Source organism: Chenopodium album, chromosome 18 (assembly GCF_948465745.1).
Source record: "Chenopodium album chromosome 18, dcCheAlbu1.1, whole genome shotgun sequence".
In the NCBI taxonomy this organism is placed as follows: domain Eukaryota; kingdom Viridiplantae; phylum Streptophyta; class Magnoliopsida; order Caryophyllales; family Amaranthaceae; genus Chenopodium; species Chenopodium album.
In genome coordinates this window covers 20913297-20939474 of record NC_137851.1, presented here as the reverse complement: position 1 = coordinate 20939474, position 26178 = coordinate 20913297, and the positions used below count along the sequence as shown (strand labels likewise).

The window sequence follows — 26178 nt, the reverse complement described above, 5'->3', positions numbered from 1 at the left end:
ACCCAGTATGCCTTACGTATCCTAAGGAGTAATACTGATGCCTCGCTTTGGCGTAGCCCATCACTACTCTCGTCGATAAGTGTTATTTTGGAATGGCAAGTTTTACTCAATATTTTAGGGACATAGGGTTTCTATGTTGGTTGATTTAAGTGAACTTAATTAATCATCCCAACATTCGAAATCATAAACATGCATCTAACATATGAATCACACACACACACACACACACACACACACACACACATATATATATCGAAAACATAAATAAGGATGCATTTGACAGCTAGCATTACCCCTTGAGTCTTCAAGGGACGGCTTTTGCAACTTCATAGTTTCGTCTTCCAAGAACCTCCGTCTTCAAGACATGACCATAATTATGCAAATACTATTATCTACAATTAGGACTAATCTAAATATTAAGGTACAAAAATACTCAACGGTTCGCAGACCGCATTTAGATTTAAAAAAATATATCACGGATCGCAATCCGTATTTTCTATCCTAATCGAGCCCCACTAGTTGCCATTTTTATAAAACCTGCGGGACAATATACATTCCATTAATCCATTCACTATTTGTGAATGACCCATGCATTTTACAACGATAAACAAGCAACAATACACAAACACGCGAAAACTAGTAACTAATTTAGGTCGTTAATCCAATTTACATGCCTAATTAAAACTAGTCAAAGTTGTTCAACCGATTATGTAATTTAGCGCAATTAAAATTGAAGCTCCCACTAAATTCCGCATCCATCTTAATTAATCCAATTAATTAAGTTGGTAAACCCAAAATTTTGCAAAAATAAAATTTTACCAATGCTGCTCAAAACCGAGACTTAGCCTCAAAATTTAATTAAAATAATTAAAACCAATAATTAATTAAAATTAATACGGCAAAAGAATACAAAATTGCGTAGTCCAAAATATCTAAATGCCTAGCACCAAGACTTGGAGTGCTCACTACTCGCACAACCGATTGATGCTCAATGAACGTGGGAGTGACTTGCGATGTCGCTTACGCGTTACACCGACCACATCAGCGAACTTTCACACACCAAATTATGACCCATGATGGCCATGTCGCGCAAGCTCATTGCACCACATTGCTCCGCAAGCAATGTCTACGCACACTAACCCCTATCAAGCACCAACATGTATACATACATATATAGCATGCCACGCACCACAAGGCTCGAGCACGCGCAAGCAAACCACGGGCAGCAGCCACGCACAGGCTGCACCACCTCGAGGCAGCCCCTTGGCGGCCACATGCAGGCTGCTGTGTAGCTCGGCTCGCCAAGGGATGCTTTGCCCTTGATTTCCGTGCAATATCCTCGGGTTTTTAACCTAAATTTTGCGTGACTAAATAATTAATTCCAAATTAATTTTAGAATTAATAAAATGAGCCAAAAATGAAAAATTATTACAAGTCCAACTTAAATAAAAATTAATCAAGGTGCACATAACCAAAATTATTTCCAAGAATCATTCTTTAAAAAAATTGGTTTAACTTGGTGCAATAAAATGAACAAGAGTGATAACTCACTATTAATTTAATTAATTTATTAATCATGAGATTTTGACAAAATAAAGGGGAGTTGGAATTATGAACACAAATATTCAAATAAAGATTCCAACTTTAACTTGTGAATCCTTGAAAAATTATATCTTCCAATATGAAGATAAATGAAATTTCTATCACAAGATTCAAACTTTATGATTCCAATCAACTTAAGTTCAACAAAAAATTTACGGAATTTAGCAACTCAAAGTTCCAACAACTTAAAACAATTAAAGATTGGATCTTTAGTACTTAGAAGACTCAAAGAACAAATTTTTCACACTTAATGCAATGAATTTGCAATTATGTGAAAATATAAACCAATCTTTTAAGCACCAATTACTACCAAGTAACCATGCTTAAAGAGTTTAAAATGCAGAAACATTAAGGAAAGAACCAAATACATAACCACCATAAATATGTCATTAAGATTCAAGGTTAGAAAGACTTAAAAATTTTCGTCAAAACGAAAAAATCCCTCGAAAAAGGCATTTCTAGTCTGATTTTGGCCAAAAACACAGTCCTTAAAGGGTAAAACCATTTCCAGAACACCTTTTCCACCCAAAATTCACTAATTTTTGGGCGAAAATCTGGGTTCGGGGCTGAAGTCAGCTCTAATACAGGCTTAAAAATAATAAAACCGAGCTACTAATCTAATTAGCAACATAAAACCAGAAAAATTAAGCCATAAAAACACCTTGAAAATTATGATTATAAAAATAAATGAGCAAGGCTCCGATACCGCTGTTGGGTTTTGATGAGTCCAACTCACCGCGGAAGAAAACCCGAGCCAAAACCACATTCACAATTAATATAATCACAAGACGTAATTAACTTAAACAAAGATTAATACCTTTGACGCGTGCTTCGCTCGTAACCCGAGCTCTTACTTGGGAAAGCTTTTAGTCTCGCTCACGCGAAAACCTCTAACGGAAATCCACCAGCAACTCGTCCCCGACAAGGTCCAATGCTTAGAGGTTAGCTAAGCCCGACCTAATACTTGAGTAATTATATGTGTTTAAAGGTTTTCTCAATGGAGATGTCTTTTCTAACACCTTACTCAAGTGAACAATCCTAAGGTATGCCTTGGCTATTTAAAAGGAGTGCTTCCTTGTGAAATCCACTCATCTTTCAATGTGAGACTTTTTCACAAAAAGATCCCACATAGAAAGAATGTTGAATTCAATCCTTAGTTAAATAAATCAAGGAATAACAAAGTAACAAGTGTCACATGGTTAGGTGAGGACCACTTCCTCACTTGCTCCCAAAGGCAACTCACATGCATTGCCACCCAACCTTGAGCCACCCAACCTTGAGCCCCAAGTTGGGTTCGGTTGGGTCGCCACTTTTGAGCCCGCATCCATGACCCGTCACCCGGGTCCACGCGCCGTTGCCACGTGGCACGCCGCCACCTAGTGGCTGCCACGTGCGATGCCACGTGTGCTGCCACATGGCGTGCTGCCATGTGCGCTGACACGTGGCTCGCTTCCCTAGCATTCATGTGGCTATGATTTTTACTTGTTACTTGAAGCATTTTCCCGTCTCACCAATTCCTAAATTTTGGCTCGACTTTTAAGATTCGGTTCCGACGCTCTAAGCTCGGAATCCGACTTCTTTGTTCACAATACTCGAGTGACTTATTAATTCCTTTCGGATTAATTCATTGCGTCGGATCGTTAGTTGCTTGGGTGTGACCCGAAGGGTTCAGTCAACATTAAGCTGTAATATTAATTACTCATTAATATTACTGATCGAAAGCGGCCTCCACCTAGGCATTGCGATTACTTGACCTCACTGAATAATTAGCTTTCTAATAATTCCGAACCTTCTATCGGAATAATACACTTGTTTGGAGGACACCATTCCTATCAAGTACAATGCTAAAACCTTGCCACTAGGTAGCTAATACAATAGCCTGAGGCTAATAACATTGCAAGTGGTTCTTATTGGTTTGAGTTACATTATAAAACTGAACCAAACTATATAATGCCAACATTTGGCTGAAGTTCAGTACAATTGTAATACATGGACACCTGAAATGACACTGTTGACAAATACAGAGTCAAACACAATAGCATTTTGTCATCACAAAATATAAATGTTGCTCACTTATTCTCCTTGGAGCACATATTTAAAAGCTAAGGGGATATAAAAGGCAGGAAGCCTCTTGTGCCATCTTTACCTTCTTTATATCTTTTATTGTAAGAGACTATGGCCTTCAGGAAATAATTATGGAGTCACTTTAATTCCTCGTACTTGTTTCTTGTTCTCAATGATTTTATGTATCCTATTACTACTTGTTGGATGGAAATGGTATCTAAATCTGTAGAAAATGGGGTCTAAGGCCTCACTAAGCTCATAAATTATAGATATGTGGTTCTCCTATAATCTCCATTTAAGCAAGTTGTGTTTACAGTTATTGCATGAACTAAAGAACACTTTATTTGTTGATACAAAGCTTATGGAGCAGCTATGTACCATTTAATGCATTGCAGCTTGAAGTGCATCTGAATACACTCTTTATGGGATGGGGTTTTTCACATGTTCCATACATTAGATTTACTAATTATTTACCCAATGTTACTAATTTTTTTTTTTTTTCTCTTTTTGTAGTCAGATAATGTTTGGGACTTGGTTGTCCTTGATTTTCTACAGATTGAGGGCTTGATTGTACTGCCCACTTATCCAGCAAACAACTATACCTATTCTATTTACATACCATATGGTAAATTTTGAATGCATTGTTCTCTAATGTAAATTTGTAAACAAATGCAACTTATGGGAAAAGAAACTTATTCATTGTTTTTTTCAAGGCTACTAGCTCAACAGGTAGAGCAATGTACAATAGCGTACATGGTGTAGGTTCAAGCCCCACATAGCCTACACTACATTACACTTGTTTATTGGTTATGTCGTGTATCACCATTGTTGGTGTACTATTGGTCGTTGTAACTTCTGATGGGCATAGCGTAATCATTTTAATTAGAGTCACTCTTGTACTTAGTTAGGGTCACCTTTGTCCTTCTTTAGGGTCATTTTTGCCCTTGATTAGGATTACTTTTGTCCTTAGAGTCATTTTATCCTTAATTAAGGTCACTTTTACCCTTGATTAGAGGTTTTTTTTTTTTTTTTTTTTTTTTTTTTTTTTTTTGAGGGGGCCCTTGATTAGAGTTACTTTTGTCCTTGAGTACAGGAAATATACCAAAACAAGGTCGTATATTTTGGTATACTAATCTAACAAAACCCATAGCCCCAACTACACAGCTATTCCAAGGAGTATCAAACACTACTGAAAATCTGAATGCCCAAGCTGCCCACACAATTGACAAAAACTTCAAGAAGTCAACACCAGGGATCTTAGAGTTTTGGTATTATCCATACTCCACTAAAGAGCAGTGGAAGAATCATAATAGAATTATACAACATTTTCACTTAAAAAAAAACAAGCCAAAGCAAAAATCCCAATATAGTACCAAATTGATATAAAAAATAAACAGGATACGTAGTAATTAAATTTTGAGATATAAGTTACCTTGTCTTTGTTTTTCATTGATCGAATTCATCAACAAAACTCTGCTTCATCTTCTATGGTTGTGCGATTTAGGTCGAAACTCGTTGTATGCTTCAAGTTCTCCGGATTTTCAATTAATGGTGCTTGAATTTGTATAGCAGAAAATCTTGAATTAGGTATTCACAATTTGAGAAATTAAATGTTTTCGACATTAATGATTGAAAATTGAAGGTAAGATCATCTCCTATTTTTTTCTCGCAATTCATCTTTTTATTTTCTCTCTCCTCCATTGTTGTTGTGTTCAACACTTGTGAGGAGAAGTAATTAGAATTCTGGAATTTCTGGAAACAAAACAAAAACTATTCATACGTGCAAACAACCCGATGTACAGTAAAATTAATGTACACCGGGTGTATGCAAAATTTTTTGATTAATGCAATATTTGAAAGAAATTTAGTAGTTTTTTGTTGAAAGAATGAAGTTTTAATAATGTTTGAAGGTTTGGGAAATTAGAGAAGAGAAAAGGTGGAAAGAGAAATGAGTTTGAGATACTCCTAAGGTTCAAAATATCAACCAGTTACATACTCCTAAGCCCTCAATATTCGGATGAGCTTGTGCCTAGCCTTGAACAACATCATGTACATTTCGGAGGTGCATGTCAAAGTCCTTTTAATAGGCATCCAACTTACAAATAGGAGCCCTATCTAACTGTCATACAGAGGCTATTCGATCGCGTTGCCAAACTACAGGGTCTACACTCTACAGGTATATACAGCCTTCATATGCAATCTGCAACAACATCCAAACAAGTTTCATGAGAAAAAAATATATAGTTCAACTACTCTGATGTCCTTCTCTCCAATACTTAGCAAAATCTCCTTGCAGAAGCTCTTTGAAAGATGTTAGAAAGCATCAGCATCAACATCAACAACGAGAAAAGTAGCCATGAGGGGGCTGAGGGAGCAGTCATACATTCTATCACTGATGAGAACTACTACACAAAAATTGATTTAAAAAAAAATCAGCAGGTTACAGCTAGAATCAAAGTTTTGATAACCAATTTGTTCGGTAGAGGTAAAAAAAGGAGGAAAAAAAAAAAATCAGAATCCTTTACTTGTTTCTTAAATGAATCAGGCCTATCATTTCTTGTATATAAATCATACATTATCATTGTACACAGAGCTGAAATATTCTCTATTCTCTTTTCTCTATTTTCGGTTTTATATTAATGAACAATAGCAATATGGCTCCTTACTTCTTGATAATTTACATAGAGATAACTGCATTGTGTACAAGGATTTATAGGAAACAACCTCACTACATCATCCGACTCTCTACCTCACCATAGACAAGGGTGAATCAACATATATCCGACTCTTTACTTCACCATAGACAAGGGTGAGTGTACATACATCTGACTGTCTACCTATAGACAAGGGTGAATCTACATACATCTGACTCCCTACCTTTCCATAGACAAGGGTGAATCTACATACATCCGACTCTCTACCTTACCATAGACAAGGGTGAATCTACATACATCCGACTCTCTACCTTACCATAGACAAGGGATCTTTTTAGGCATTTAGGCTTGTAATGTTGATGCAATTATATTGCGGATGATGCATAAATGCATGAGCCATGGAAATAAGAAAGTAAAATTTAAACTAAAGTTATGACCATTTATATCATAATCATATTTGTGAGAACAAAAAATCATCTGTGCTAAGTATATTGATTATTGAATAGCAGGAGAAGAAATGACATACCATTCAACATCGTCCCAACAAAGGAAAGCACCATGACCATTAGCATCAGTGAATGTGTAAACCGCGCCAGAAACTAGGTAAAGAATGTAGGCTTTGTTTTAGTATTAGTTATTACAAAGAAGAGGTATGACTTGAATATCATACAGCAACATATCTACTTGGGAAAATAAAATTCGAGCACAGTACTACAATACCTTCATAACCTCCAAATACTGGGTCCTCTGAAAGTAGGAGGGGAGTGTCTAGGTCAACAAACCTGTCTATTGATAGAGAGGATCTGCATTAATTTCTCACAAACAAACAAAACGCGATAGATTTCAGTGGAGAATGAAACTTATTTCAATTCAGTATTAATCTCAGAAGCTTTTCCAATAAAACAAAGTCATATACTTGAAAGAACCCATCCCAGCAGCAAGCTGTCCAGCGAAGCCCATGGCCAATCTAGTCTCAACCATACCGCCAATCATCAACTCTAAACTAGAATTCCCCACCAATTCAATTACTTCAAGAGCTCCAAGCACTCCTAATTTGGCAAGTTTAATGTTGATGACATCTGCCAAATTTTCTTTAATTATTTTTTGAGCATCGGCTAGACTTCGACAGCTCTCATCTGCAGCAATTGAGACCCCATATTTGTCTCTAGCCATTTGGCTAACATAACCAAGACCCTCCCAGTCATCTCTATGAACAGGTTGCTCAAAAAGAATAGGAGTGACCCCCATTTCTGCATGTAAAACACAATGGAAGGTAAACAGACATTTGATCTAAGAACCTCAAACCACATATCTAACACAACAATTGACATAATGCAAGACAGGATAAGTTTCAGTACCAAAATCAAGCAGAAGCCAACAATATACAAGTTCTCCTTCAAAATTTACCACCAGAAGATAGAGATGATGATTTACCGCGTAGTTTGTCAAGAACTTTGATTGCTTCTTTCGGAGTGTAGCCCTCATTAGCATCCAATATAAAGAGGCAATCAGGGTAAACTTTTCTTATTGCTTTCAGAACTTCTATATCTGCATCCAAATTTTTTCCTATTTTAAGTTTTAATGTATTGAAACCCTGCTTCCTGTATTGCAAAGCCAACTTGGATGCCTCGTCTGCTGAAACAATAGGAATCTGGAATATCATCAAACACTAAAGACCATTAGATCCTCTTAGAAATACAATGTTCCTTCTCTTTTTCAGTCATGACAATATGATTCTTAGTAACTTGAAAGATATAAGAATATACAAGACTAAGGACAAATGAAACAACACAGAAACTGAACTGTTATGTCAGTGATTATGGTATTTGAAACTCCACCAAAGAGCCTCCACAACGGCATGCCAATGCTCTTGGCAACTGCATCAAGTAGTGCCATCTCAACCCCTGACCTAACCTAAAATTATACCAATAAAATAGTATTAAGTATTAAGATTACATTAGATTAAAACTTCATGGCAAAAGTCGCAAAACAATTTTATGGTAAACCATATACAATGAAGGAAAAGAAGAAGAAGCTTAATCAACATGTACAGCAGAAAAAGGGCAGTTGAACGAATGAAATAGAATCTTTGTTATGAAGCAGACAAAAAAGGTATAAACGTAAATTATAACTCATCAAAAGCATATCACCTAAAGTTAGTCATAAGTTCATAACTAACATGGAGGAATAGTATAATGGATAGAAAACACCATGACTACAACATTCCAAGTACTAGTAGCTTATGCTTACGTTGTATATCAGGAGAATAACAAAGCACTCTATCTGTCTAGAATAAGTCCCTGATATTTGTAGACTTCTCTGCAGAGCTTTTCAATTCAGGTCAGGCCGTTTCAGTTTACTTTAGGTTGTTTCAGTTCAGTTCAATTCAATTTATGTTGTTTCAGTTCAGTTCACTTGTCATGGTCTTATCATTTATCAACCCCAGCTTTGGTAATTAAAATGACGTGATTTCACATTAAACAAACCTTACAAATAATCTTGGTAAGTGACAAGTTTTTCATTATTAATGCAGCAAGCCAGCGATTATAATATTGAGACATACCTGTAACAAATAACCTTGTTAAGTGACAAGTTTATGTTGACGACCAGTGACTATGCACAAAGTACAAACATCCATATAGCTCAATGCCTCTAAGGTGTTCGTGTCACTGCACTCTGTATAATGTGGCATCTACTGCAACCATTTTATTACAATTTTATGCATGCTCCTTTGTCCTTTACCTTCCAAGTCTAAAACAGAGCTTAATCAGATTCTCTCTACATATTTGGTACAACTCCAAGTTTTTTTTTTTTTTTTTCCTCTGCTAATTATTCAATCAATTTTAGTAGCAAAATACAAAATAATTTTAACTTCTTGTATGTGATTGAGTTTCTGAAATTTGTTATGGTATTTTTTAGATGGACAAAATAGGGAATACTGACCATGTGACTTCATCTACTCCTTACCTTGTACCAACTACACCAAAAGAGGGAGTATAATGATTATAATTAATTTGACCTTTTTTTTTTTTTTTTTTTTTTTTTGGGTGTTTAGAGAGCTGACGGGTGATGAGATTCGATTCCAAGATCTCTTGGAACCGGAAGGAGAGCTCTAAGCACTTGAGCTATCCCTCACTCTCTAATTAATTCGATTAATGAAACACTAGTATTTGATTAATCCTGCACAACCAAGAGCAAACAAAATAAATTGACTTACAGAAGCAAAATCATGACCAGGAAGAATCCCAGAAATCTGTTTCAAAGCCAAACTCAAAATCACAGGGGAACTTTCCTTAAGATACAAGCAAGCCTCGGCCGCCTTAGCAAGCGCTAAAGGCTGATCTTCGGCCGTCACAGAAGGAAGAATTGGAGCTTCACCCCACCCAACACACCCATTACTCAACTCAATACGAATTCCAACATTTTCAACTTTATCTAACCTTGAATTTGCAATTGTAAATGGAGCTTTTAAGGGTACATTTAATGGTCTTCCCTCTGCTTTATTCACATCCAATTCTATATTTGTGTTCATCGAATTTAGGGACTTGAAACCAGAGAGAATTAGAGGATCCATTGAAATTGTTGGGTTTTAGCAATAAAGAATAATTTTGGTCTTTTTGGAGAGGGTTTTTGTGGGAAATTGCAAATTGGAAATTGAGGGGTTATTCAATTTGGGTTAATAATAATGTAAAAGAGTAAGCATGAATGCATGATGCTAAATAATTTGTCATACCAATCTCTATTTTAACCCATTTTTTTTAAAAAAAAAAAAATATACATACACGTAAGGTGTTAATTTCGGTTAAAGAGAAAGAGCCGCCTCCCTCTTCTCTCTTTTCTCCCTTCTCTCTCCTCTCTTTAGGGTTTTAATTTTTTTGGCTGTTTAGGTTTAAAATAGTCTAATTTCTTCGAAAATTAGACTATTTTCGACCCTTTTTGTTTAATTTAATTTGCTTTTTGTTATTTGATTATCTTTGCTTTGTTTTGTTCTCTCCGTTTGTGAGAGTCTATCCCAATTTTTTTGGGTTTTTCCCAATTTTCTGGGATTTCGATTCACATTTATGGATGATAATTTTATTTTTAAGGTTATAATAATGATCGAGAAGGTGATTTGGATTCATATGGGTTTAGGGTTCGTCATCAATTATACAATCAAAACATCAGCGCAGATTGCGAAGGTCTCTATTTGGAAAGATGCAAAGACATTGAAAATCACTGCTCGCGTCAAGTTTGAAGTGCTGGAGTGTGAGCTATGTCCGATATGCAAATTAGTTATGATTTTGATTGTAAAAGTTATGTTATTTTCTCTAGATATGTAGTTTACAAATCTTTATTATTGTTGTAGATGCCGTATGGCTATTTATTAATGATAATATTGTTCTTCCTCTCAAAAAAAAAAAAAAAAAAAAAAAAAGGGTGTCAATTCGGTCAAATAGATGGAATTCAGGTTGACTCACGACGAGTTGGGTATGTTGGGGTTAAGGTTGCCCGTTTAACCCGTCTTGGTTTGGGTCGGGTTAATTTCAAGTCAAGATTTATCAAGGTAGGATTGGGTCAACTTAAGATCAGTTCATAATCAGTTTGGGTAAATTTTTATTGGGTAAATAATAGGTTTGACTGGGTTAATTACAAGTCAAATGACTTTGTGTCGAGTTGATTATGGTTCGATTAATTTCGATTTAGAATAACATAAGGTTGATTCAATATTGGGTCAATTTCAATTTATATGCTTTTTGAGTTTGGCTAAATTTGGGTCAGGTCGACCAAATTCAATACTTAAATAAGATCATTTTTATACTAGAGTAATTATGTAGTTATTACCTTAATATTGGGTCAATTCAGGTCACTCATGTGTCATTTTTCATATCGTGTCATTAACATACATTTACAGAATATTAATTTATTTTCTCATTAGATCAGTTCTTTTGTCAATTTACCTTTACGTCAAATTAAAATCGAATGTTGACTAATCATACCTACCTAACTGAAAAGATAATTAATGAACTAATGACAAATTGATAGATGATAGCCACTTATTGATTAAATTGGAAAAAAAAAATTTTAAAAATAAAAAAATTTGTATTATACATTAAAAATTGTTATGTTCACGGCTCACCCTTCCAAAAGAAAATTATTAACAATGGATGAAATTAGTTGTATGGGGAGGACTCCAGCAAGTCCAGCGATTAAGAGGCATCTTTAAGGTCACAACTCAAAGATCTTGTATGAGTCGTCTCATACCATCTCTTTGGGGGTTAGTTGTATGGGATAACTCCCACTAAGCTATCCCTAGCTCCCAGCTCGCCTTGAGGATGACACGCAATCAACTGTAGTACAACACAGCTTAACCTAGTTTGTACACCTATTTATAGTACGTCAAGTACACCAAAAAAAGATAGATTAGTTGCATTCTACTTATTCCGATCCACACTTTCCTTTACTAAAGAGACTTTCTGTCACTAAGGATCTGTTCTCATTTACTGAACTGAGCTGAACTGAACTGAATATTTTATGAGAGAAGGAAATTAGGACTGAATTGAACTGAAAATAAGCTGAAGAGAATAGGCCCTAAGACAAATACTTACTTGACCGTTGAAGAGGGGTTCCTCGAGCCACCCCCGAGGGTACATATGCATTACTATATGTGAAAGGAATGGTGTTGTAACACCCCCAAATCTCCCTCTACAGAAATTCTAGTATAATACGTATAATTATACCATAGAGTTAGACTTAGGAGTGTTACCGTCGCGTGATTACGCAAGGCTACTCAAATACTTAACTCAATAACATAACTTGCAGCGGAAAACTCAACTTTCTTTTATTAATACTTATAAAAATAGTAACATTGTTATGAGTATTCAAAATAAAGACGAGACGAACATTCCTAAACTAGGTGAAGCAAATCCCGGGACTCCCATATGCTCATTCATGACTCCACCTGAAAATAGTCAATACTGCTTACCATTACGGTAAACAGGGCGAACCAAAACAAGTAGGAAATACGGATTAGCAAAATATGCTAAGTACGATAAGTGCAAGATAATGTAAACTCAATTTTATTTGCAAACATGCTTCTAAAACCAATTCCAATAATTAAACCAATAATTCCAATCCATGATTCAAAACCAATTCCAATATTTCAAACTATACCAATAATTCAATAATAATTAATAGAACCAATTCCTTTAAATCCAATTTCTTTAAATATCCAAATTCCTTACCCAAGTGTGCACACCCCCCAAGCTAGTTTCCTTATATTACAAGGCTATTCTTGAGGAAAGACCCGGTCATACAAAGTCCAAGGCCTTATCAAACCAAATCCGCATTCATAATAGGTTAAATCAGAACTCCTTTTTATCCAATTAAATCATGCTTTCAAAATCAACCTTTTAATAAATACTTGAGAATAAAATCATATTAATAACTTTTCAAAATCAATAACTCTTCCTTTGAAAACCTTTTTATTTTATTCAACAAACTTTTCAAATCAATTCCTTTATTTAAACATGATAAGCAATTCAAAACACGATTTAAACTCAATCATTCAAAATACTTTTATTAAAATAAATATTAAAATCAATTCCTTCAAACATAATTTATTTCATAAATCATAATTCAAATCAATTTAATTCAATCATCATAAAATCATTCAAAACAAGTTATTCAAACAAATCACTTTCAAAGGTATCTAGCCACCTAAACGTACCTTGATTCCGAATATCAATCAACATTTCGCACTTTCAAAGTTCAATCACAAATACACCTTGCAAATAACATAACCATAAGGTTATCACAACATAAACTCAAATCTAATGTGCATGGACTATAAAACTCTTTCAAAATAAAATCAATTCCTTCAAACATAATTTATTTCATAAATCATAATTCAAACCAATTTAATTCAATCATCATAAAATCATTCAAAACAAGTTATTCAAACCAATCACTTTCAAAGGTATCTTGTCGCCTAAACGTACCTTGATTCCGAATATCAATCAACACTTCGCACTTTCAAAGTTCAATCACAAATACACCTTGCAAATAACATAACCATAAGGTTATCATAACATAAACTCAAATCTAATGTACATGGACTATAAAACTCTTTCAAAATAATACTTTAATATAAAAGTATATCTTTGAAATAGGTATTTGTATTTTAGAACACTAACCATGAAGAAGATAAAAGAATAGGATTAAAGAGAATTGAATTTTCGTTGGAAAGAATAGGCAGAACTTGCAGAGGCCATAACTCCTTCAATATAACTCCGAATTGGGTGATTCTTGAGCCTAACCTCAAGGATTTTTTGAGAGGAACAATCGTCTATTAACTGAGAATCAAGACATCCTGGTAATGGATGGAGACGAACCGGCAACCTACAAGCAAGCGATGACAAGCACCGACTCTGGTAAATGGTAAGAGGCCATGAGTTCTGAAATGGATTCCATGTTTGAAAATCAAGTCTGGGACTTGGTTGACTTACCCGAAGGTTACACACCTATCGAATGTAAGTGGATTTTCAAATTGAAAACCGACAAAGATGGAAATGTATTCATTTACAAAGATAGACTGGTAGCAAAAGGTTACAGGCAAATTCATGGTATTGATTACGATGAAACCTTTTCTCCAGTCGCAATGCTTAAATCCGTTCGGATCCTCCTAGCGGTTGCTACATATTACAACTATGAAATATGGTAGATGGACGTCAAAACCGCCTTCCTCAATGGAATTTTGGAAGAAACTATGTATATGACACAGCCTGAAGGTTTTGTCGACCAAAACAATAATGGGAAAGTATGTAAGCTTAAAAAGTCCATTTATGGGCTAAAGCAAGCTAGCAGAAGTTGGAATCTGCGATTCAATGAAGCCACTAGTAAGTTTGGTTTTATCAAGAATCCAGATGAATCTTGTGTTTACAAGAAGGTCAATGGGAGTGACATTGCCTTCCTAGTCTTATATGTCGATGACATATTGCTCATTGGAAACAGCATTCCGATGTTAGAGTCTGTAAAGGCCTGGCTTGGAAAATGTTTTTCAATGAAAGGCTTGGGAGAGGCTTAGTACATATTGGGCATCAAAATCTATAGGGATAGATCTAAAAGGATGATTGGATTGAGCCAGAGTACTTACATTGATAAGGTACTGGCACGATTTAGTATGCAGGAGGCCAAAAGAGGTCACTTACCCATGTCACATGGCATAACCCTGAGCAGGAAGCAGTGTCTAAAGACACCTGATGAGCGAGAAAGGATGAATTAGATTCCATATGCTTCGCTAATTAGATCAATCATGTATGCCATGACTGCGACCAAGGATAAACTCCTAGTATATGGTGTCTCAGAAGAATTAGTTGTTGAAGGTTATACCGACGCAAGCTTACAAACAGACATAGATGATTTCAAATCACAGTTTGGATATGTGTTCGGTCTAAATGGAGGAGCGTTTAGTTGGAAGAGTTCCAAGTAGAGCACAACTGCAGATTCTACAACTGAAGCCGAATACTTGGCAGCTGCTGAAGTGGTTAAGGAGGCAGTTTGGATTTGTAAGTTCGTTGATGAACTTGATGTTGTACCCTCCATCAAGGGTCCTATAGCCCTCTATTGTGACAACAATGGAGCTATTGCTCAGGCTAGAGAGACAAGGGAACATCAAAAGGTTAAACATGTCAAGCGGTGATTTCACATGATAAGAGAATGGAAATCAGAGGGTGAAATCAGAATTTGTAAAGTTGGAACGGACGACAATGTAGCTGATCCACTTACTAAACCTCTGCCTCAAGTGAAGCACAATAAGCACGTTGAGGCAATAAGAAATAATTCAAAGGACCCAAATTAGGCATAGGGAACTCAGATTGTAACTAAGATATGATCCGCTCATGCAACCTGTTAGAAGATGTAGTTAACATAATATCATCAACAGAAAGAAGAAAATATGTCATATCATCACCCTGTCGAAAAGTAAAAAGAGAGTTGTCACTTTTAACAATTAAAAAATCCAATCTGACCAAAAAATTTGCAATGTGCTGGTACTAAGCTTGAGGAGCTTGCTTCAACCCATATAGAGCCTTATGAAGTCGACAGCTCTCCAATCAACCAAACCCAGAGGTTGATGCATATAAACAGTTTCCTGCAAATCACCATGTAAAAAGGCATTTTGGACATCTAATTGATGAATCGACCACTTCTTAACCGTTGCTAAGCTGAGAACATTACGAATAGCAACCAGCTTAATTACTGGACTGAAAGTCTCATCACAATCCATACCAATTTCTTTGTGCCTTTCAAGGTCACTATTATACTTGAATTTCTATTTAAATAACCACATACAACTAACAACGTTCACCCCCGTAGTCCTAGGTACCAAATCCCAAGTCCCTGTTTTAATAAGAGCATCATATTCATTTTGCATCGCTGCATTCCAGTTAGTGTCATTAAGATCATTTTTATATGTCTTAGGGAGCGGTGATTTATGAGATGGGATGGTCATATTAGCTTGGTGATATTTGGGGTTTAGCTTAAAAATTTCATGTTGACTACGAGTCACATGATGAGAGGGGGGTGGTGGCCGAGTGGGTTGAATCGGCATCACACCACGTAAGGAGGAGGTGTGTACGTTACTTGGGCAGGTGAGGGAGGTGTGTTAGGCTAATTGGAGTTAGGAGAAGAAGGCCCAACATGATGGTGAATAAAAGGAGGCAGCCTAGTTCGCAGGTGGGCTGTGGAGGAAGAAGTTGGGCTGCACTCACCTTGCAGACTAATTTGATCCGTGGGAAAAAGAGGAGTAGCGTGAAATAAGGTAGATTGTGGGCTTGGGTTAGTGGGTGAGGTAGGGTGAGCTGCTTGCATGGGCCTATTTTGGGGTGGGCTTTGAGTCAAGGTTTGCTACCAACGAGGAGTGAGCAGTGGACTAGGGGGTCCGAATTTGAATCCTCAAGAACTGTGTAATCTGATTTTCGAAAAAAAGTAAGATTACGAAAAGGGATCGGATCTTGGGACTAATTTATGAGGAGTTGTAGCCGATAGATTAGGTCTAGACACTTGTAACCTCTACGATTCATAGGATATCCCAAAAAGACACATGGAGCGGATCTTAGGGCTAATTTATGAAGAGCTATAGCCAGTAGATTAAGGAAAACATAGACAACCAAAAACCCGAATATGGTCATATGAGGGTATTTACGAAACAAAGCATGAGACAGAATGTCGTTAGCTATGGCTTTGGTTGATAAAATATTTAGAAGATAAGTTGTCGTTTCTAATGAGTCTACCCAATAGGAAGGTGGGATCGAAGCATGAATGAGAAGAGTGTGAGAAATATTATTTATCTTGCGAATCATGCATTCGACATTCTCATTTTGTGATGAAGTGTGTGGACAAGAAAAACGGAAAATTAAACCGTTAGTGACACAAAATAGTTTAAAAGGATCATTATCAAATTCCCTACCATGGTCATTTTAAAAGGATTTAATTGGCCGTTTATATTGAGTGGCAACATAGGCTTTAAAATTCAAAAATATTAAAAAGGCTTGTGATTTGAATTTTAATGGAATAGTCCACATAAAATGAGTAAAATCATCCAATAGTACTAAATAACATTTGTGACCTTGATAGCTACGAATAGGTGAAGTCCACAAATCGACATGAATTATTTCAAAACCAGTAGAAGTAGTACTATTAGAATAATGAAATGGTATCCGAACATGTTTTTCTAATTGACAAGAAACACCAAAAAATAGAATCATGCTCCTTATTACATGAAATTAAATTTCTAGACCTAAGAAGCTTCAAATCGAATTCTTTGAAATCCAAGACAATCATGCCAAGAGGGTGAGGTGGCAGCAGTAAAGGATGTTGTAAGACAAGTGGATATGCTAGTTTTATTGATTACTAGATATAAGTCCCCCGAACTATTGCATCTCGTTATTACCTTCCACATACGTAGGTACTTCACAGAAAAACCAAAAGGATCAAATTCAATAGAAACAGAATTATTAGAGGTGAATTTACGCACAGAATTAAGATTTTTGATAATTTAAGGTGCTAAAAGAACATCATGGAGTGCTAGGGGGGTTCTGGGTAAGGCAAAGTAGTGTGACCATAACCTGTTACTAGAATGCGACTACCATTACCAACTAAAATATGATTATTGGTGCTCAAATCAAACAAGGGTATGAGAGTACCTGAATTATTGGTCATATGAGATGTTGCGCCCGAGTCCACGTACCAAGAGTTGTCTTGCGGAAGACTCATAGTTGTAAAAGAATTATCTAACCCGGTAGGAGTCATTGGCGGGCCATAAGCCGGAGTTTGATAGGCCGAGTATTGAGCTTGGTATGCTTGTGGTGCATGATGGGCTAGATATGCGGGCTTGGGTGGTGCAACATTGCCTCTTGGTTGATATTGGGTTACTTGTTGAGGATAGGGGAAAGGAGCAAGGGCCCAATATTGTTGTTGCTGCTATGGTTGGGCCCAATTAGGAGGAGCCTATTGAGGGGTCTGATTCGTGGAATTAGAAGATTTTTGCTGCTTATTGTTCTCCCGACCATGACCCCGGCCCTTTCCGTTGGAGGTGCTACTACCGTCAGAGCGACCACGACCACGACCACGCCCTCCAGTGCCTGTGCCGGCTCCATTGCCAGTGCCGGTCTGCTGTTGCTGCTGACCTTGTGGTGTAGATTGCGGTGGATTCGGGGTCGGGATTTAATTGTTGTGCCACGAAAGATTGTTGTGTTCCTTGATCGTTGGAACGTCAAGTCTCCTCAAGAAGAAGACGTGAACGGGCTATTTCAAAGGAGGGTAGTGGGTCTGTTTGCTGAATAATTGTAGCCACGTGTCGCAATCCATATTTACGAGCCCCGAAACTAGCCGAATTACCAGTTTTTGCTCAGTGACTAGTTGATCGACCGTGGCCAATTGGTCTTTCAAATTTTTCAATTGTTGATAATATGAGGAAACGTCTGGGAAATTTAATACATGAAGAGAGTTGAACTGGTTTTCGAGATATACGACTCTAGTGTTCTTGTTATCTTGGATTTTGTTTTTCAACTTATTCCACAATTGTTGAGCGATATCTCTCTTACATAGAATGGTTCTTACAAGATCAACATAGATTGTTCCATAAATTCATTGCTTGACAATGGAGTCAAGGCGTAGCCATAATGTAAATGAAATATCAATAGGTTTTGCAACGGTCGAAGTAATATGGTCCTGAACGTTAAATGCGTGACAATGGACTTCAAACAATTCCACCCAATTAGAGTATTGAACTTTTTCCCGGCTAAGAATTAAAGGAATTGTGTTCTTGATGTTGTTAACAGAGAGAGCCGGATGATACTCCGTCGATGGTGGAGGTGATGGAGGTGGAGAGTCGGAGTCCTTAGCCATGTCGCAAAGATGAACTTGTTGATAATCGAATTGTCTTGCTATTTGGTAAAACTTGTAGATTAAAGCAAATGGGAAGCGGTTCAAAACCCCAAATGAGAAGCGAATTTGAACCGCTTGGGCTTCGGGGGTTTTCTGTAGACATCTACTTTTGGCCTCCTGTCCCGACAGGAAGTGCTAGGACGATAAATAAAACCATCTTCGTGTTAGATCAATGTGAATAACACTTATGGATAACTGATTGAATCACAAGAACACAAAAATGACTAGCCTAACCCAAAAACAAATGAAATAAGATCCAATTAACTAAGTCCGATCATAATTAGGCTTAAGACCGAGGTTAAAACCTAATTATGACGGATTTAGAGGCGCCTAGATTAAAAATCAATGCTACCGCAGAGAAATCCTTGCGCATCTTAATGAGTTGCGCTGGTCTGGCGCGCGTAACTTATTTAGTTGCGCGCATCACCCAGCGCAACTGCTAGTGATGCGCTTGCGGAAGATTCAGAATTTCATAAAAATATAAAATCGAATCTTACCATAATACCGCGCGCAATATCATTAGTTGGGCTACCCAAAGAAGCGCATCTCATTCACTTGCGCAGTGCTGTCGCGCGCAACCCATTTAGATGCGCACGACACCTGCTGCGGCAGAATGCTCAAAACCCTAAACGCACCCATTCCCTATAAATAGAGGCTTAATACAAGGCTCAAACAGATAGAAATTAAATTAACCTAAAACTCTGGCAGAAACTTTGTGAACTTATGAATTGTCAAACCCTCTTGTCCTAAACACTCAACCCCTCAATACTTGTTACTATGGTGGAGGTTCCCGAACAAGAAGGATTCCATAAGTGTTCTAAACGAAGATCTAGCAAAGAGAAGTTGTAAATTCCCGAGCACTTAGATCAATCACCATTATTTTCTTGTTTAAAATAACTTTAATTAATTAATTAGTGTTTTTTTATCACTTTAAATGAACTTTTTAATTAATCAATTCCACATAGTATCTCGCGTTAAATAAAGAATAGAATTAAATAATTAATTGTTGATTAATCACTTAAGCCAAGGCGAATCTTGTTTATTTTTGTTCTTTTCACGAATATTGATTAAATAAGAATAACGACTTTTGCAATGCAATTCCTACATGATTAATGCGCGTAAATAAAATCAACTAACTTAGTTTTTAGGTATTACGTTGCATATATTGTTTGGTGATGAAACTATGGAAAAGAAAGATCTAGTAGAGGCTGTACTAGGGCTAGGATAGCGATTCCCCCTAAAGGGAACGTTACTTGGTACCCTCGCTCCCGAACTCATTTCTGGTTCATGTAGACCAATTTGGGCATGGGTAAACTTACGATTCGTGCTAAATATCCCTTGAACTCTACTTGGGAGAAAGGCATGAACGAGGTTTATGAGTTTTCCTAAAGCTCATTGGCGACTCCTACTTGTTTCTTACAAAAAAGCGTGATGATAGGATCCATTCTAATTCAAGGTCCCCCAAACAGTCAGGAATTCAAATCTTAATACACCCTAACAAGTGTAAAGTCCTAGTCTTTTAAAGGACCCTGGGCATCTAAGGAGAAGGATCCCCTACGATGGGAACACCCTCCTTACAGTGGCGACTCCGCTGGGGACTTAGAGGTTACAAGATTAATTTTCAATTATGGTCCAAGGTTTCCAACACTAGGCTGCCTACGGGTTGTAACGGGAATTAACTTGGATAATATCTAGTTAGAGAGCGAGACTTGAACGCATAATAGCTTCCTTTTTCACGAAAGTAAAAACCAAACAAGCAACATTGCATCATGCATAATCATAGCACACTATAACCTTTGGGGATTGGCTCATTGACTAGGGGTTGCCAACACTAGGCTTCTATCCCGAAATCAATAACAATCATCCCATCAATATTGCCAACAAAATGTTGGGAGGGCTATGTCATGAGTCAACATGTTGAGTGATTGATTTGTGCATCATTCCTTAAGATATGGTACCTTTGGACACCCAAGCTTACGACCTTAGAAATGCATTGTGTGAACCTTGGCTTATTGTATGCTTATATGGTTACATGACTATGTGTGACATGTTTAGGATAGCTTTTCTTTTTTCTTTTTAGTTTGGTTTAGGTTCCCAATTACAAAGTTGTCTTCGTAATTTTGAGTCGTAGTCGAAGGGTAACATAAAAAAAAAATGGGATTTTTTTAGGGTTAGGGTTTAGGGTGGAAATCGAGAATTGGGGAATCGGGGAAGGGGAGTCCGACAGGAGAGGGGTTACAGGTGTGATTGCGAATTTCGGGGATGGGGATGAAAGGCTGGTGAATTTCAGGGGTGGGGGATGAGTGGCTGGCAGTTTTCAGAGGTGATGGATTAGAGGTTGGTGGTTTTCGGGGGGGGGGGGGGGGGTGAGCGGTTGGTGGTTTTTCAGGGGTGGAGGATAAGCGGCTGACGATTTTCGGTGGTGGGGGATGGAAGTGTTTCAGGGTTATCGAGGAAGGGGAGAGGTGTGGGATGGGCGCCGACATTAAGGGGTTTGGGTGCTGGCAAGTCGACAATGAAGTGAGGTGGCGCTGGCGGAGATGAGGGGGGCTGGGGTTGGCTGGGGCACCGGTGGGTGGGGTTGGGTTTTTTTTATTTTATAAAAATAATATAATTATATAAAAAAATGTAAAAACTAACTATGGTTAATGAATTTAAATTAAAATAAGTATTATCTTTGGTAATCAAAAGCTTAGGTTTACCAAAGATAATAAGAATTTTTGTAATTCACCACTGAGAAAAGTAAAAAGTATGGTGTTACCAAAGAGAATTTCCTAAAAAAATCAAAAAAAAAAATGAGATACAAACAAAAAAAACTGCTCGAACAAAAAAATCGCATGAGCAGGTAGCGCGCGCAACTCATTCACTTGCGCGACCACCCCCTGTGCAAGAGCCAAAGATGCGTGCGCCTTCCATGCGCAATCTAGCTACTTGCAAGTGCCTGCTGTTACGAGTCCTTTTGATTCTTCAAAGAACAATTCACTCGTTCAAACAAATACCTTTATTAAATAATTGTTTAAAGGTGATGTTATCCATTCGAATGCATCTTGCGTCTTTTCTTTCTTCCTTTCTTCTTCTTTTGTCTCCTAAACAAGAGTATCGATTTACTTATCCTTTCGTACTTCTTTTAGGGCTGGTTTCCAAACTTGGGAACGAAGACTCCCAGGCGCTCGCATTCTACGTTTACCATCAAACAATTCACCCCTTTCAAACCACCTTCCCTCAACAACTAATTCTAGTCCAACAACGATGTCAACCATAGAGCAACTCTAAAAAGAGATTGCTCGTTTGAGAGAAGAAAAGGCTAAAGATGCCAAGGAGAGAAGGATTAAGAAACTTGAAAAAGCTGAAAAGAAAAATGCCGAAACTTTGGCCTTGCAACAAAAGATGGAGGAATTATCCATTAAATAAAAGTCGTTGGAGAAGCTTGTTCTACGTTCCACAATGGGGAACAAGTACTTCGACGCAGAAAAGTTTGCTCCTCCTACAGGACTTGCTTTACCAGAAAAGTTCGTAGCTACGGACTTGCCAATATTCAAGGTGACCAGTAATCCAAAAAATCATTTAATGAGTTTTACTGGCACCATGGAATTAAAGGGAGTTGATCTTAAGCTTTATGCTTTGACTTTCCCTTTATCTCTAGACCCAGCCACGAGAGTGTGGTACTATGGGCTAGATGCAAAGTTCAAGACAACATGGGAAGATGTAGTTTCGGCTTCATCACCCAATATGAGAGTAACATAGAGTTCAAATCAACTTTACGTGAACTTGAGATGCTTAAGCAAGGTGATGATGAAGGTTTCCTTGCTTTCTATGGTAGATGGCGAGAAAAGGCGGCTCACCTTGCCCAAAGGCCACCTAAACTCGAGTTAGTACAAAAGTTCATTGACAATTGTCATGAAAAGTACAACAAACATCTACGCTACCTTAGTTTAAACACTTTTCAAAAGGTCTATACTGTGGCTACTAGGATTGAATATGATCTTGCTAAAGAAAAAGCAAATAAGCCTCATCATTATCAACCTAACAACAACTACAAAAAGGGGAATGATAACATTTCATCCTCTATTGATGTATTTGTGACTTCCACGCAATATAATAGCACAAATCAAGACCATAGTAATGACCGTCGACGGAGATGGACAAGAGAAAGAAGGTTTACACAATTTCTTGTGAACTCAAAGAATTGCTAGAAAAATTAAATGAAAAAGGATTACTTGCACCAACAGGGCCAACGCCACTCACTCCTCTAGAAAAAAAAAGCTCAATGGGATGGCAATGCCTATTGTGCTTATCATAGAGGTGTTAGGCATGATACTGAACGTTGCTTTGTCCTAAAGCACAAGATTCAAGATCTAGTAGACGATGGGAGAATTCCAACGCCTAAACCCAACAACAATATATCCCCATTAGGGAAATTTCACATTGATGAGGATCATATGGGAAGTGATACGTTCAATCCTTTGAACTATATCACTCCATAGGGAATCTTCTAACCACAACACTCATAGGGTCGACTAATGAAGTGTGTGGGTTATGGGATGACGACTTTCAAGACTTATATGTCTCTAAGTAAGCCGCCGTCCCCCCTCCACCTTGTCTACAAAATGAGACCAGTGGAGCGCTTGATTGGGATCATTTCTTGGGGAAATCACAAGATTTATCAAATCTCTCCTTGGATGAACAATGACATCAAGCACAACTTATGGAGCATCTTGAAATGGAGGCACATTCAAAGCCTCTAGAAGAAAGTAGGTTCATGAGTCCTACGACTAACCTAAACAAGATAGATCATCTAACTCGTTCTGGGCGAGTTTATCAAGCACCACCAAATGGATCTTCAACCACTCAAAACCAAGATCAAAATCAGGTTCAAAATTCAGTACCACCTCCACTCGAGGTGGAAGATCCATTGGTTAAACAAGTTCGCCAATCTAAGGCGAATGTTAGCATTTGGGAACTCCTAAGTACTTCTAAAGAACATAGGAATTCTTTTATGAATGCTCTAACGGCTTTATCAGTAAGTACAGACACAACTCTCCAGGATCTCGTTAGCTTGCTTACTAGCGAGAAATCCGACAAATCAATCATTTTTACTAATGATGATTTGCCTTCAAAAGACACTACCCACAACAATGCATTATACTTAACTGTGGGGTGCAAGGGATAAAACATCCCTCTTACTTTGGTGGACAATGGGTCAGCTGTAAATGTGTACCCATTACGAACTGCAAAATACTTAGGCCTTAATCCAGAAAAAGATTTTCAATCAACAACACAAAGCATTAGGGCCTATGACAATTCAAGGAGATCGGTGTGTGGAACTGTTAAGCTACCAATTACCACAGGCCCAATACAAAAGATGGTTGAATTTCATGTCATGGACACTAAATCTACATTCAATCTTCTTCTTGGACGTCCTTGGATACATGAGCTTGAAGCGATACCATCCTCGCTTCATCAAATGATTAGGTTGAACTATCAAGGTCTTCCTATGACTATACATGCTTCTCCTCTCAAAATAGCGATAAATGATCAATCACTTCTAGAAATAAATCATGATAATGATGAAGAGGACATGTGGGGATTTGCCGCGGAGGCAATTTTCACACTAGAAATGGAGGAAAGCCTTGAAGAACCATTCAAGCTTGATCCATAATCCACCCCAATAGTAAACAACATCTTATCTAAGAGTAGTTACTTTCTTGGGATGCCCTTGGGAATAGGAATGAAGAAATCTCCTTTCCCTTCTCATTTAAAATATGTTTTTCTTGATGAGCAGGAACTATACCCTGTGATCATTAGTACTGCACTTGATGACCCACAAACTTCCCAACTTCTAGATGTTCTTCAAACCCACAAAAGGGCAATAGGGTACAGTATTGATGATCTCAAGGGTATTAGTCCTGATTTTTTTATGCATAGGATACACTTAGAGGACAACTATAAGCCATGCATTCAACCCCATAGGAGGTTGAACCCTAATATGCAAGAAGTAGTCAAGAAAGAGGTTATGAAATTACTTGATGTAGGTGTTGTCTATCCTATTTTTGACTCAAAGTGGGTAAGTCCTATTCAGGTGGTTCCTAAAAAGGGTGGGATGACTGTTATAAAAAATGATAAAAATGAATTAATTCCCACTAGAATTGTTACAGGGTGGTGTATGTGCATAGATTATCGTAGTTTAAATATCACCACTAAAAAAGATCACTTCCCTCTCCCCTTTATTGATTAAATGCTTGAGAGGTTCGCTAATCATAAGTTCTTTAGCTATTTGGATAGGTATTCGGGATTTTTCCAAATTCCAATTCACCCTGAAGATCAGGAAAAGACTACATTTACATGCCCTTATGGTACTTTTGCTTATCGTAGAATGCCCTTTGGTTTGTGTAATGCCCCTGCCACCTTTCAACGTTGCATGATGAGTGTCTTTTCTGATTTCATAGAGTCTATCATGGAAGTCTTTATGGATGATTTTAGTGTGTATGGTTCTTCATTTGATGCATGTATTATTAATCTCACTAAAATTTTGAAAAGATGTGAAGAATGCAATTTGGTCTTAAATTGGGAAAAGTGTCACTTTATGGTGACTGAGGGAGTAGTTCTTGGTCATATTGTATCTAATAAGGGTATACAGGTAGATAAAGCTAAAGTTTATGTGATTGAGCAATTACCTCTTCTAGTTAATGTTAAGGGGGTTAGAAGTTTCTTAGGTCACGTAGGGTTTTATCGTCGCTTTATCAAAGATTTTTCTAAAATTGCTAAACCTCTAACTCAGCTTTTACTCAAGGATACCCCATTTAATTTTACTGATGAGTGTCTTGAGGCTTTTAACAGGATTAAGCAGGCTTTGATATCGGCACCTATCATATGTGCTCCCAATTGGGATCTTCCTTTCGAGATCATGTGTGATGCGAGTGATTTTGCATTAGGAGCCGTGCTAGGACAGAGAAAGAACAAAGATTTGCATGCTATATATTATGCAAGTAAAACTTTTGATGAAGCCCAAGTCAACTATGCCACTATGGAGAAGGAGTTTCTTGCTGTGATTTATGCTTTAGAAAAATTTAGATCATATCTAGTTGGTTTTAAAGTTATTGTTTTTACTGACCATGCATCTTTGAAATATTTGATAGCCAAGGCGGAATCAAAACCTAGTCTCCTCCGTTGGGTTTTCTTTCTCCAAGACTTTGATGTGGAAATTAAGGATGAGAAGGGTGCAGAGAACGTTGTGGCAGACCACTTATCACGAATCAGGTATGATGAGGGTAAGGATTCTCTTCCTATAGATGGTTCTTTCCCTGATGACCACATGTATGCAGTCGTAGAGCAACATCATTGGTATGCCGATTTTGCAAATTATTTGGTGGGCGGTACTCTACCTCCTGACTTGTCCTACCAACAAAAAAAAAATTCCTTTATGATGTTAAACATT

The 26178-nt window shown here is 37.3% G+C and overlaps 1 protein-coding gene across 1 annotated transcript; it reads right to left on the bottom strand.

The window, feature by feature from the left end:
* Nucleotides 1-5576: 5576 nt before the first annotated feature.
* Nucleotides 5577-10019, bottom strand: LOC145590604 (L-Ala-D/L-amino acid epimerase-like). Its single transcript, XM_081647029.1, has 7 exons — nt 9538-10019; nt 8124-8234; nt 7755-7971; nt 7237-7570; nt 7041-7102; nt 6847-6919; nt 5577-5866 (listed from the first exon to the last, which is right to left on the bottom strand). Coding segments are annotated over exons 1-7 (1155 nt in total). The 5' UTR covers nt 9895-10019; the 3' UTR covers nt 5577-5865.
* Between the last annotated feature and the right edge of the window lie 16159 nt (nt 10020-26178).

Coding starts and splice junctions, on each gene's coding strand:
- LOC145590604 (XM_081647029.1), bottom strand. CDS start 9,894: ATGGATCCTCTAATTCTCTCTGGTTTCAAGTCCCTAAATTCGATGAAC. Junction 7,972..8,123: donor CCATAATCACTGACATAACA/GTTCAGTTTCTG, acceptor ATGATATTCCAG/ATTCCTATTGTTTCAGCAGA. Junction 6,920..7,040: donor AGTATTTGGAGGTTATGAAG/GTATTGTAGTAC, acceptor TTCTTTACCTAG/TTTCTGGCGCGGTTTACACA.